This window comes from Amia ocellicauda, chromosome 9 (assembly GCF_036373705.1).
Source record: "Amia ocellicauda isolate fAmiCal2 chromosome 9, fAmiCal2.hap1, whole genome shotgun sequence".
NCBI classification, from domain to species: domain Eukaryota; kingdom Metazoa; phylum Chordata; class Actinopteri; order Amiiformes; family Amiidae; genus Amia; species Amia ocellicauda.
Window position 1 is genome coordinate 38,214,803 of NC_089858.1, and position 13,129 is coordinate 38,227,931.

Here is a 13,129-nt window from a genome sequence, read left to right on the forward strand (position 1 = left end):
ATTTCAAGTCTTTATAAATAGAAAATATAAGTGTAGTCTATGAAATGGTGGTTTGAAGTTCTCTAGGAGAAGGGTTTGTGATCTCTAGACCAAAGGTTCCAAAACTGGGATCCATGACCCCCTAGGTCCATAAAATCTCTCCCCCCCTCCCAAAAATAATTTTCATATATATATATATATATTTCTTTAAATACATATTTTAGTTCAATTATGAAATAACATACAGGTCCATCCATCTCATTAGGAGTGAGCTGAACTCTTCTTTGAACCCAAGAATAAGGTTCTATGTTTTCAATTTTTCCTTTTATTAATGTAGTATAATGAGGCAGTTGTGGCATTTTTTGTAGGTGGGGGTCCAGACAGAATCCGGTTAGCAAAGGGGTCCTTGGGCAGAAAAAGTTTGGGAACCCCTGCTCTAGATGACACATTCTTTTAGCTTTATCAATTAAATTAATTCCACCTCTGACATTACCAGACTATATCTATAATATAATCCTACTAACACTCATTGATCTAGAATTCTACACTACAATACTCTACAATTAATTAGTAGTTTTAATTTCTTTCAAAATATATTACATTTAATACCAAAAGCAAATTGAATGTATTTGGGAAGTGAAAATGTGAATGGAGTTGTCCACCTTGCTGCAAGGTTAAGGTAAAATTAACTATATAGATGAAGTTTGGTAGCATTTTTTTTTTATTGTACTCCTATGAAAAGCTGATTTCGATACAACCACTTTCAGAACCCATTAAAGGAGATACAAATGTTAACAAAAAAGAACACATGCTTAAAACGGTACCCTGTATATATCATATGTATTTGAAAGAAAATATTAATATTATTGTTATTATTATTATTATTATTAATAATAATCTCTTAAAAGATCAAATAGCAGGGTTGAACTAAAGTATAGCAAAGACAGTGAGAGGTTCAGCCATACCTTGCTGAGGAAAGAAAGCACTGTAATAGCTTAACACTGTATTTAGGTGGAAACTGTAGTTTCTCCCATTCAGTGAAAATGATGCTAAATTACCTATTCTAAAAACTTTATTATGAAAAAGGTTACCATGATCACACAGTATTGGTATCATACCCTGTGGAAACGCGTAACTAAAGACTGAAAATATTCACCAGGGATTGTGTGCATGCTGGCTTGCATAGATTACTCTGCATTGCATTTTGCTAAAGAATCAGAAATAATAGTAAGAGAGTTATCTGCTTCATTCCTTAATTGTCACAGTTTAAGATAACTATACCATAAAAAAAAACTCTCAATGAAAATATCACAATTTCTTAGGGTTTTGTTTATTCATGACTTATACTTGTTAGAAAATATAATATACAGAGAATTAGCAATTGAGAGAATTCATTATATATTTACATTAAAGAGCCACTATGTTGTTACAGTTTATAGCGATAATGAATCTTTTAGAGAATCTCGCTCATCGCAGTGTGGTCAATACATGAGCTAATGCTGTATTTTTGGACCAGCAGTACTTGATATCAAAGCTGTTGCAATTTAGCATATTGAACTTATTATTACTACCACTGTGTTAATTATTTATTATTATTTGTATTATTTATTTCTTAGCAGACACCCTTGTCCAGGGCGAGCAGTGCCTTTAGCAGTGACTTCAAATGTCAGGTCTGTTACAAGCTGAAAATGGAATAAAACATGTTAAGAATGACAAAACCATCAAGGCAGATTTCGTTATGAATGGTTATGAATAACAATTTATCTTTTGGAACCCTGAGATTTGCTCTTTTTTCCAGGACTGCTCTTCACTAGTTTAAAAAAATAGTGCTGCCATGTTATATTGGGAGATAAGTACAAGCCCCCCTTACATGTTGTTCCCAATTAGGGCCACAGTTTCAGCATCGGGACCAGCACTGGGGAGATATAGACAACACACATGCTTCTTTTCAGAATCTGCTTCTTGACAAACTCACAGGTGTACAGGCAGTCCCAAAGAGTTGCAAATGAACCATGGAAAGCTTGGCCAACTTAGAGCCCATCCAACATTACTAGTGCTCAGACAGTAATGCATCGGACAACCCAGAGTCCACAGTCACATGGCACAGATTAGAACAATCAAGTGCTCTCTGCACTGTAAGTGGATACATTTTCCAGACAAGCATCTTGGGATATAAATATATAAAGTTACGATCTTCAGGCTGCAGGACTCGCACTACACTCTGGGTAGGGGCTTTAACTGGATGGGCCACTAGGGAGTCTTCAAACCCTTTCTCTTTGATGTATTTTCTTAACCTTGTTTAACCAATAAGGCTCTTTAACTTTTATTAAAAAAAAAAAAAAAATTGCAGGCAAAATTAGGAATTTAGGATATTGTTGCTGAAAAGGATTAGAAGCAGCGGTCAATAAAAAGCTGAGGCAGTCCGATCTATTGTTTGGCATCATCATGTTATTTTGTACAGAATATAATGTCTTTTCATATATCTTTTCATTACAGCGAAAGCAGATCACAATTTGAAAAGTAAAGGCCTCTTAAAGATAAAAACAAAAGAAACAACAACCATTACAAAACAGAAAGGTACTCCTGTTCCAAAAGACACATAATAGTTTGTACTGATTGCTTTTACAAGGAGATCCAGACGAGAGACTGCCCGGACATTCTCTGTGCAGACCCATATTGAATGGGACATGTGCTTCACCCCTCACAGCGCTGGCTCGGGTCTCTTCAGTGGTTTCTGAGCCACTGCGGGGAGAGAACACAATGAAACATCTGTACATTTAATAGAAACATGCATTTAAAGACAGGTAAGCAACAGTTTGGTTTCCTTGCACAGTATTATCAATGCATCTAGAGATGGGGTATCCACCTATTGTAGTAGAATATCTGGCTAAGAGCAACAATTGTACATTAGATAGTTGACATCCACAAGGAAACGCACACAAACACACATAAAAGTTAGCCTTTCGTCTTTGTCATGTCAAATTAAGTCTTAACGGCAATCAAAAACTCAAATGGCAGAAGCTTCCTTACAGGCGAATGAAGTACAAATCCTCAGCTCTCCAGAGAAAATATGAAATACAGACAAACTAACATTTATTTGTACAAACATGTTGTGCATCTGTTAAAGGAGCCAATGTGGTGCAATGGTCCAAGGCAAGCGATTGGGAGGGCAGTATTGCTTTGTAAGGCTGAGGGCCCAGAGCAAAATGAACAGACCTGTATCTGCGAGGGTCAGTCTGCTCAGCTCTCTGTCCAGCTCCTCGTCTGTGATGTTCACCTCGGAAGTGGGTACATCTGGCAGGGAGGCCAGGAAGCTCTCTGAGGAGCGACCTGGAGCCATACCTGGGGTGAGGGGCTTAGTGGGGACCTCTGGGAGAGTGTGAGGGCCATCAGGATCAGATTCCTCCAATAGGGTCTTGAGCTCCTCCTCTAGATCATCTGTGTCCACACCCAATAAACAATGGCAGAGGAGGGGAGAGAAATGGATTTACTATTCACTTACTATTTTCTCCTCCACATTAGAGAACAGATCACTTCCCTTTAAAGAACAGCAATAGCAAAAATGAGTCTAGTTTAAAATTGGTAACACTGCTCGATTCAGATGCGTTTCTTTACCATGACAATGCATTGAAAAAGGGAAAGAGGGGTGCAGAGAATAAGGAAACTTGACATACCCGAGGCATCAAGCGCTGCTCCCGACAGAGTCTGGTTAACTTCATCCTGATTATCACAGAGCTGCAATGCACAAGAATGAAGACAGTTGGTGTGACTAAGTACCATGTATTTGCTCTGTACATGGTTAACTCTCATTAGAATGAGGGCTACACTGATAAACCACCACAATTCCTTCCATTATTTGCAGAAGCTCTGTTGTTTGAAACCGTTAAAGAGTATAAGCAGAAAAGAGGAAGCCATCAACAGTAAGAAGACCACAGCTCCTTGGTTTAAGACTGCAGGGTCAGGGGGCAATGTCAGTTAATGTTAATCTATCCTGTTTAAGAACAATCTGCCATCACATACAATATAATGTAAGAGTAGGTTACCAGTCAGGCCATAGATATCAATGTGTGTTTCTCCTACTGCAGTGTACCATACTAATTAAAGGGGTTTGTATATTCATAATACAGTGATACTCCGGTGTGTGGATCTCAGTCTTATTTGTGAAACAGAATAATTAAATGATTAAAAATGTAATCTTAGCAAGTTCGTCTTATTTTAGGCAAACATTCTGAAGTTAGAAATATTATCTTTTTAATCTAACTTGCAAACTGGAAAATATGGTCTGATTTTAGAATATCAATTGTTATACAGGAATAATATAAACAAATACAGTTATTGTGATGTGAATACGTGTTTTTTGTCATAGAGAAAACAGACCCACCTCCTGAATCTGATCCACCAGGCTTTCTGCTCTCTCCACCGTCACGTCCTTCAGAGAGAGCCTGAGGGCAGCCACACCTGCCTGGTACGCCTGCATCACCTACACACACACACACAAGCATGCACGCACATGTACACGCACACGCACACGCAGGCACGCACACAAGCAACCTGTGAGTAATCACTGGGGAAGTAATATTTTCTGTGGTTTTTGATTTGCTATCAGTACTAAATCAAACTGCTACAATTGAAAATCTGACACTCACAAATAAAGTCTTATCCACATGTGGAACGAAACAGAAGAAAAACTGCTTTTTAGATACGTGATGTTGGTCATCTTCATAAAAGAGAAAATTATAAATCAGCCTAAGACCAGTTTTGCAGGCAATCATGCAATTTTATGGGCTAATATTGTCCTGCATTTTAACTTCTGAATTTCTATTTAAAAAACTGTATGATTTTCTTTCACTTATGACTTGGCATGAAGCTTACTGTATGACAAATACTAAGGTGTTCTAATAATAATATTAATTATGTGTATTAGATATAAAGAAACCCAATGAACCATTTTGAATCGAGCTACTACACCCTGTATTACACCCAATATTTGTACACATTAAGATTTTAATTAATTAATATTTAACAATTTTAGAATTCAAAAATGCACCTTTGAATATTAAATTTATGTACATGCTAGCAATATTTTCTGTTGGTTGATGACCATTGCATGTAAATCTATAGACCCTTCTGAGTTTATTCTTAGAATAACCAGGGATGATGAAGGGATGATGAAGGGATGATGAAGTTTGCAACATGTAAGTCATGCTAGAAATTGAATGATATGCTGTCTTAAAGATGTAGTGTTGACTGTATAATGCCATGCTTGTTTGTGGTGTGTGTGTGTGTGTGTGTGTGTGTGTGTGCATCCCAGGTGTTGTAATGTTGGGTGGTGGGCACCCCTACCAGGCGGTCAGTGTGTGAGTGAGCAATCCTGTCCAGAATGCCTTTCACTGTCTCCAGCTGGGCATGCAGCCGGTCTGCCCGCTTCTCCACACGCTTCCTCCCCCGCAGACACCGCAGGGCCTGAGAGGGACAGAGGATGGAAGGGAGAGGGAGGAAGTAGATGTAGGAGAGGGAAAAAGTGGAAGAGGAACAGAGAGGGATGAAAGGGACAGAGATAGTTAATAATACAGATATAGAGGGAGAAATAATGTCACTTTCTGAAACCGGACTGTCTAAGACCAGTGGTTCTCAACTGTGCAAAGATGAAATTCACACAAATTTACGGAGATGAAATTGCTTTATGGGATCTTGTTAATTATGGTCAGTTGTTAAGCACTTGAGATTGTTCAGTTAATGATTGATTTAAGTAACAGAGAACTCAGCTGGAACTAAAAAAAACAACAGAAGAAACGGGTGCTCTAGGACCAGAGCTGAGAGTCATTGTTATACGATTATAAAGTGCAAGGTGTTATTTTAGCTTTCTCTTCAACCTATACTGCGTAGCAGGACTCAGAATTCCAGCAATCCATCTCTTTAATTAAGATAATTCTACAAAACGGAAATTGTCTAGGATGTTTTAAGCAGGTTTCTTGCACAGTGCAGCCAACTAACCAAGTATTTTCTCCACTTTCTTCAAACCGGAAAGGTTTTTGTTTCAATGCAAAATGTACTCAATTTAAAATTAAATTTTACATTTCAATTTGCTGCTCATTTAATAAAATACAGATTAATTGTATTTAGATACATTTTTACAATTACTGCCATACAACCTGCATCAAATGTTGATGTGGAGAAAAAGTATAAGTAGCCTGATATTTTCCAAAATCAAACCCAATTTTGCGAGTATGTGTGGGACCCCTGTAGCTTTTCAGTATTTAACATTCATCAGGGGCAGCTTGTAACACGCTCACACTGTTCCAGATGCTTTGCCATTATCTGGAATTTAACTATTCCATATGGAAATGACAGTCATCAAAAGCATAATCACTTTAATGTATGGAATAGTTAAATCCCACATAATGGCAAAGCATTGTAGTCTATTGTATCGTCTTAATAACTGATGAATCCAGAGGTTATACGAGACTCCTGAATACCCAGGCTTTTCAAATTAAGTATCAATGTTAGCCACTCAAGTCCCTTAGTAGTATTAAAAATTAGGCAGTGTTTGTTTGCATGATTCCATTTTGGAGCTTACTTTTAAATGATGTTCAGAATAATAAAAAAAAATACATGAAAATAAGTTAAAAACTATTATAAATGTGCTGTTAATAAGAAAATTGGTTTGATAAATTAACAACAATAATAATAATAAACAATATACTCACTATATTTATTGGAATTTTAATTTAAAATCTGCCTAATTTTAAGTTCCTGCCTCCTGATTGATGCTCATTTTAGATTCTCCCTCAGAGCTTTCACTTCCCTCACATTTTTGTTCCATTACCATAATTTTTTTCCTTTTGAACAGTTTTTTTGGTTTAGACTAAAATAATGAAGCTAAATGGATCTACCCTTGTCACCACTTTCTTCAATGGGAGGGGGAGTTAGTTAAGTTACAGCAATTAAGGAGCAAGCGCTTTGATTTTTGACTCATTTTGTGGGTCTGAAAATTTTTGTTTTTAAATTATTTTACATGTTTTTAAACAGCTACTCCATATATCAATATGAGGCAAGTGTTGTGGTTCAGTTTTGCTAACAAATTATATTTTTAAAATGTCATAAAACAAAATGCATACATTCTTGCTATAACGAAGCTGTGCATAGCTCATCTTTAAAAATAAAGGTCCTAAACGCAATAAAGCAAACAAAAGCAGCAGGATCATAGTAACACTACAATTTAAATGTCATATCTCAGATAACAAGTTGGCGTTGTCAGGAGCCCTTTTATGGTTGTCACTTGTGGTGTATATCTCTATTGTATGACTCTGAATAAAGACCTTCCTATGCATCCTTTACCTGGGTCTTCTTCCCCTCGCGCAGTAGTGTCCTGGCCTCCTCTCTGCACCTGCACACGTCCAACACAAAGAAACTGTGTTCAGGATTACTCCACTGGAACACTTCATTCACAGGTAGAGCTACAGACCTCAGCTGTACCACCCTAAAGGTCGACCCCTTCACATCTCCACAGCTAAGCAATTCTGGGTCTGGCCAGTAATGTCCTGGGGGGATATCTTTATAATACAAGATTGCTGCTGAAAACAATGCCGAAGAAGGTGCCGTCTTTGAGGTTAAACAAACTTTATGTGGTGGTTAATGACTCGGTGGCATTGGTGTCCTGAGGCTAAACCCAGCTGTGATTTCCTCATCTAAACGTCCCATAGTTTAATTTGGTAACTCAAGAGAAATCTAACAAGCTACCAGTTCAAGTTTTTGATCCAAATACAACATAATGTACTGAAAAAGGGGAGGATGGGGGGGTGGGCAGCAGAACAGGACTGAAGTGCACTAGAGTACGGTATATAGGAGGGTTAAACACTGGTAAAATTCTACCCACATTTTCATGCATGATTTCAAATAAACTAAGCCAGAGAGCTGACTGGGGTCTTTGAATACCTACATTGATTGTCTGGGATCCACAGAATCTCCAAAGCTATTGATTAAGATCACCTAGGACTGTTTGATTCCTTTAACTAGGATATCTAACTACCCCCACTCACCCACTTCTCCACTATCTATAATGAGATGGCCACAATGTACCTGTGTTTCAGTGAAGGATAAAACAACCCAGTATGCATCTAGCCCAGAAGGCTCACCTGTCGGCTTCCTCCCCCAATGCCTCCACCCTCTCTCCCAGCAGCCTCTCACTTCGCTGGAGCTGATATATGCCCAGGTCCACATCGCTGACGGGAGGCACCCGCCCTTGGCCAGGCTGGGAGAACTTCACAATCTGCACAAATGCACAGAAAGGTGAGGTGTGGCTGGCCAAGAGCTGCTAGGGTTTCCACAGCTTACTACTCGAGAGCTGCTCTTAGAGAGACCCCATCCAGCAAGTTTAATAAGTGACCTGGAACTCTGCCTCTGATATAGTCTTGGAAAGGCTAAATTCTGATCAATGAGTACCTTAAGCAAAAAATCACATTATTTTTGTAACTGTCCCTTGCTCACCTTCTCCCCCTCGTGCAGCGACACGGTCACATGCTTCTCTCTCTGCAGTTGCAGCAGCGCCAGGCACAGCGTGGTCTCATCTGGGCAGATGTGGGCAGCCATTGTCCTCAGCTCCTGGAAGGACAGCAGGGCGCGGTCAGCTATCGGGGAGCTCCGGTAAACACGCAGCAGCTCTGTGGCCTTCTCCTGAGAGAGAGAGAGACAGAGACAGAGACAGAAAGAAAGAGAGAGAGAGGGACAGAGACAGAAGAGGAGATGCATGCAGAGAGAGGAACAGAGGCATACAGACAGGCTTAAAGCAGAAGCCCTCAACCTTTTAAATGTCAATGCACCTTCATGTTTTACAGCAAACTTCAAACAAATCTAATACAATCTAAATTGGTAAAAAAAAAACTTCATAATTTAATCAATTGCTTAAAAGTACAATTTAGCGGTAGATTCATTTTCATTTTAGCATGAATGTATTTTTATTCATATTTGTGTTTTGTTTTTATGCATTCCCCTCAAAACAGTCTTTAAAACCCCTGGATTGGAACATACCGCTTAAAATACAAGGTAGTATAGAAAGTTTCATCCCCTATTAAACCTTTTGGAAGATAAACTAACCTTCACCTAAATATGACCCTGATAATGTTGAAGAGACACTATGGAGGTACCTTTTCTATGGAGTTATTAATGCTGTTAATAACTAGAACTGTATATGTTTGTTCTGTGTTGGGGGAGAGGGTTTATTGTATTGACACTTTAATATACTCTGTATCAGTGGTGGGGAACTCTGGTCCTGAAGAGCCACAATCCTGCATGTGTTATTGGTCTCTTGAAACCATCAAACGCTGAATACATAAGAACATAAGAAAGTTTACAATCAAGAAGAGGCTATTCGACCCATCGTGCTCGTTTGGTGTCCATTCATAAGTAAGTGATCCAAGGATCCTACAGGATCTACAGGACATAGAAACCAAGACTATTTAAGCCCAGTATCTCTTATCAATTAAGCAGTTCACGGTTTGGATAAAACAGAAAACAGAGACTGTGACTGTGCAGGATGAGTGTAAGCAAAAACCCTGCTCAGTATTCTTGTTACCACGCTTTCACAGTCAATAATAAACAGCACCATTATTTTTTTCATCCAAATCTTAGTCTGCTCTTTACAGCTTAAAGAAAAAAGAAAAATTAATCTTTCCAGGTTCTTCCAGAGTGTAACACTTGGCGAATCTGTGACGAACCTTAACGAGCTCAATCACCACGTAGGACTCCTCCAGTGGTACACGGCTTGTGCCCAGCAGGGTGGAGAGGGTCCATTTTAGAGGTCTGACCAGGAGCAGCCCCACCCCCCAGGACAGCCAGCCCGAGTCCACGTTCGCCGCAAACTCTGACTCCTTCTGCAGCCTCCCGTGCCTGCAGGGCCAACCACAACAGCGAGAGTCAGAGGGGGTCAGAAACCGAGGCGGCGGACTTTCGGACAACTTCCTGACTCTGCTAATGTTCCAGGTGAGGTCTGCACTTACTTGACCAGACCCTTCATGTCGGAGGGCTTCAACCCAGGTCCTGGTGACCCCCATTCCAGTCAGTCTAATAGGTCTCACGAAACCACCAATTTGTGAAGATGTAGAACACACACTAGCTATTCATCTATTAAGCCAGTCACCTGTTCAATTAAAGGAAACCTGCTCATTGAAAGGCTGAATACTCTGGTGTTTATTTCACATTTCCATACAATTACTGAATGTACCTTTTTATTTGATCAGAATAAAGTATTGCCAAGTCTTTGATAAGGGTGATCTATAAAACTTTCCGGATTGGGTCTTTAAAGCATCAGTTTTGAAGACCCCTGCTTAGTTTAAATTGTTATCAGTTAAAAACCTAAAAGGACCACAGATTTGGTTATTGAAATCTCCGGGGAGGAGTCTCTATGTTTTGGGGGATTGCCGGTGGGTGGGAGAGCAGAGTATGTGTGAGCCAATGGGAGGCTTCACCTGTCAGAACCAGTGACACTGTCACCATAGTCTCAGGCAAGCCGTTTCAATGGGAAGATAGACATAAATTCTAAGTTGGCCTGACGAAGTCTTAGTCAGACTTATTTTTAATGCAACTGTCTAACTTGCATCAGACTAGTCTGTCAAATTAAGACTAGTCTAATGGTTAAGACTAATCTAATACACTTTCATGCAACCAGATCCAGGTTTTTTAATTTGAAACAAACATGAATATATTTCTGACATCAAGGACCTAAGCTCTGTTAATTGAACAAGTTAATCATTGCTTAAAAGATTAATAACTACCAGGTGTATCCATGTGCTCTTTAGAAATCGGTGATTAAGGGTGATTTGTACATTTAACCAGATTGGGGCTCCCCAGGGCTAGGGTTGAAGACCACTGTATATTTTTTTTCCAAAACTATACTTATATTTATCAGGTGGGGGTCAGATTTTATGACCCCCTCCTAAGCATGATCATTTTTCAAACTAATTAAAGTAAAAATTAAATTACCTTGAGTATGCATTCATAACTCAATTGTTAATACAGTTTAGTAAGTCCTGAATTCCACCGTTTCTCTTAATGTATTTTAAAATAGATTTGCTTGTCGTGCCCTATGCGGTTTTTAAGTCCTCTATCAACTAATAGCCAAGATTTTAACCAACAAGGTGCATGTGCATTTAAAATAACAGCAAAGAATGTAGGTTAAGAATAAGGGCAGTCCAGGTTTTGCCTTTATTGCATTAAAGTATTCAAAATGTTGGCATTGTGTTCCAAACACAACATGATCCTGTAACCTGTATCCAAATATCCTATTCGGGTCACCTTGGTGGGGACTGAAATTAATATTTTACTTTTCAAGCCATATCACCCTTAGCTTTACGTTACTACAGACATGTGATGTGTGCTGTGGGAGTTGAGTGTGTACCTGACCATGCCCTGAATAACGGTGCCAAGACCCAGAGGGAAACTGCCCTTTCTGTGGAAGATCTGGTTGAGCTCCTGCAAGGTGACGCAAACGGCACCACGCTGCCGGCAGGTGCGGACGATCAACGGGCCCCAGAAGTCCATCTTGCTGTCCCAGTCTGTGCAATTGACTTCGCGGTTGTGTTTAAATGCCGAAAACAAGAAGCACATGCGCTCGTCGTCCGCCCACTCTGGGGGAAACTCGTCGTAGGTTTCATGTTGTTGTTGTTTTGGCAGGGGACTCGACATATCTCCTGCACAAAAATAGGTCAAGCCAAGTTATCATTTAGAGATATGTTCAGTTGCATTTCAAGATACCTTTAAATATATATATATATATATATATATATACAAAAAATGAAATTAATTTGAGATCTCTAAATTAATTTCAGATGCCTTTACATGTTTTGCAATATCATTAGAAGATATCTGGAATTCATTGAAATATACCTGAATTAAATGCTGAGATCTGTAAATCATGCAGCCAACGATTATCACTTCCCGTTTACTCACTCATTCATTTCTATGCAAATGAAAGAGTAAACAGGAAGTGATAATCTCAGCCGACCTATAGGATGTCATTTACAGATATCTTGAAATGGTTTATAGATAGCTCCAAATGTATATCTTGAAATGAAATCAAGATATTTAAATTGAATATGTAAATTGAGTTAAATGAGGTCTAAAAGTAATGTGGAGATATCTGTAAATGATTTAAAGATATCTTGAAATGCAACTGACTACATCTCAAAATGATAACTTGGCTTGCCATACAAAAACAACAATCATGAAGCAAGAAGTCCTAAGCTCACTTCAATGTGTACAACTGCTGAGTACCCCAGTCCCATCAGCACCACAGCCACACAACACAGGTTCATAGCTCTAGTCAATCTCAAACACATGCAACACTTTAATTTTAGCCCTTGCATAAAAGATTACAAACCGAGATTCACCACTTTGTAGTGATACAAAGGTCTTATGGGAAGAACGCTTATTATTTGTCATCCTTCAAACTATTCAGAAAGCAAAAGTGAAGGTAACCCTGTAGCATTTGCAAAGGCTGATTTGATATTCATCTTAATAAACGCTGGAAAATAAACCATTAAATGCATGTAACACTCCCGTTTACATTATACAGGGACTGAGTATTAAATGTCGACCTTGTTATTACTTTGCTTCAGCAGATTCTGTGGAAAAATGTCAGGATTTCGGTAGCTTGATCCAACTCACCCATTAGCAACTGTATATTTCTGCTCCTACTTAGCAAGTCATTTCTCCTTTGAAGCCTGAATACTTGAATGTTGTCACCATTGCATCTTTCTATACATCTTTAATTGGCCTTGTTAAAAACAACGAAAAAAACAACAACAACATCTTCGTAACAGTGCAGCTTGGAAGAGACAAACTTTAACCCCGGAAGTAAAAGATGAGCAGTTTTTACTTCCACCCTCCCGGCGTTACTGACAGGCCACTCAGCCAATGGGAAGCGCGCTGTGTGACCCCGCAGGACCAATCAGAGACTCTCGCACGAACAGCGTTTAACATGCAGGGATGCGCAGCTCAGAGTGGTGGTCGTGCAGATCTGCGCGTATCCAGCAATAGGAAAGTAACAGCATGGTAATAAGCGGCAGCTAAAATGTATTTTAATTCATAATTATACTGTGTGCGGAACAGTCTGAATTCAAGATACGATAATATATAAACTCTCTCTCCCCCCTAA

The 13,129-nt window shown here is 39.1% G+C and overlaps 1 protein-coding gene across 1 annotated transcript; it reads right to left on the reverse strand.

Moving 5' to 3' along the window:
• Positions 1–1,290: 1,290 nt before the first annotated feature.
• Positions 1,291–12,840, reverse strand: chmp7 (charged multivesicular body protein 7). Its single transcript, XM_066714419.1, has 11 exons — positions 12,640–12,840; positions 11,372–11,663; positions 9,693–9,864; positions 8,467–8,652; positions 8,115–8,248; positions 7,318–7,366; positions 5,323–5,442; positions 4,361–4,459; positions 3,654–3,714; positions 3,196–3,417; positions 1,291–2,721 (listed from the first exon to the last, which is right to left on the reverse strand). Exons 1-11 carry the CDS (start codon positions 12,641–12,643, stop codon positions 2,681–2,683), a joined length of 1,380 nt encoding a protein of 459 aa, XP_066570516.1. The 5' UTR covers positions 12,644–12,840; the 3' UTR covers positions 1,291–2,680.
• Positions 12,841–13,129: the final 289 nt, after the last annotated feature.

Coding starts and splice junctions, on each gene's coding strand:
- chmp7 (XM_066714419.1), bottom strand. Junction 8,249..8,466: donor CGCTGCACGAGGGGGAGAAG/GTGAGCAAGGGA, acceptor GCATTTGTGCAG/ATTGTGAAGTTCTCCCAGCC. Junction 3,418..3,653: donor AGCAGCGCTTGATGCCTCGG/GTATGTCAAGTT, acceptor GTGTGGACACAG/ATGATCTAGAGGAGGAGCTC.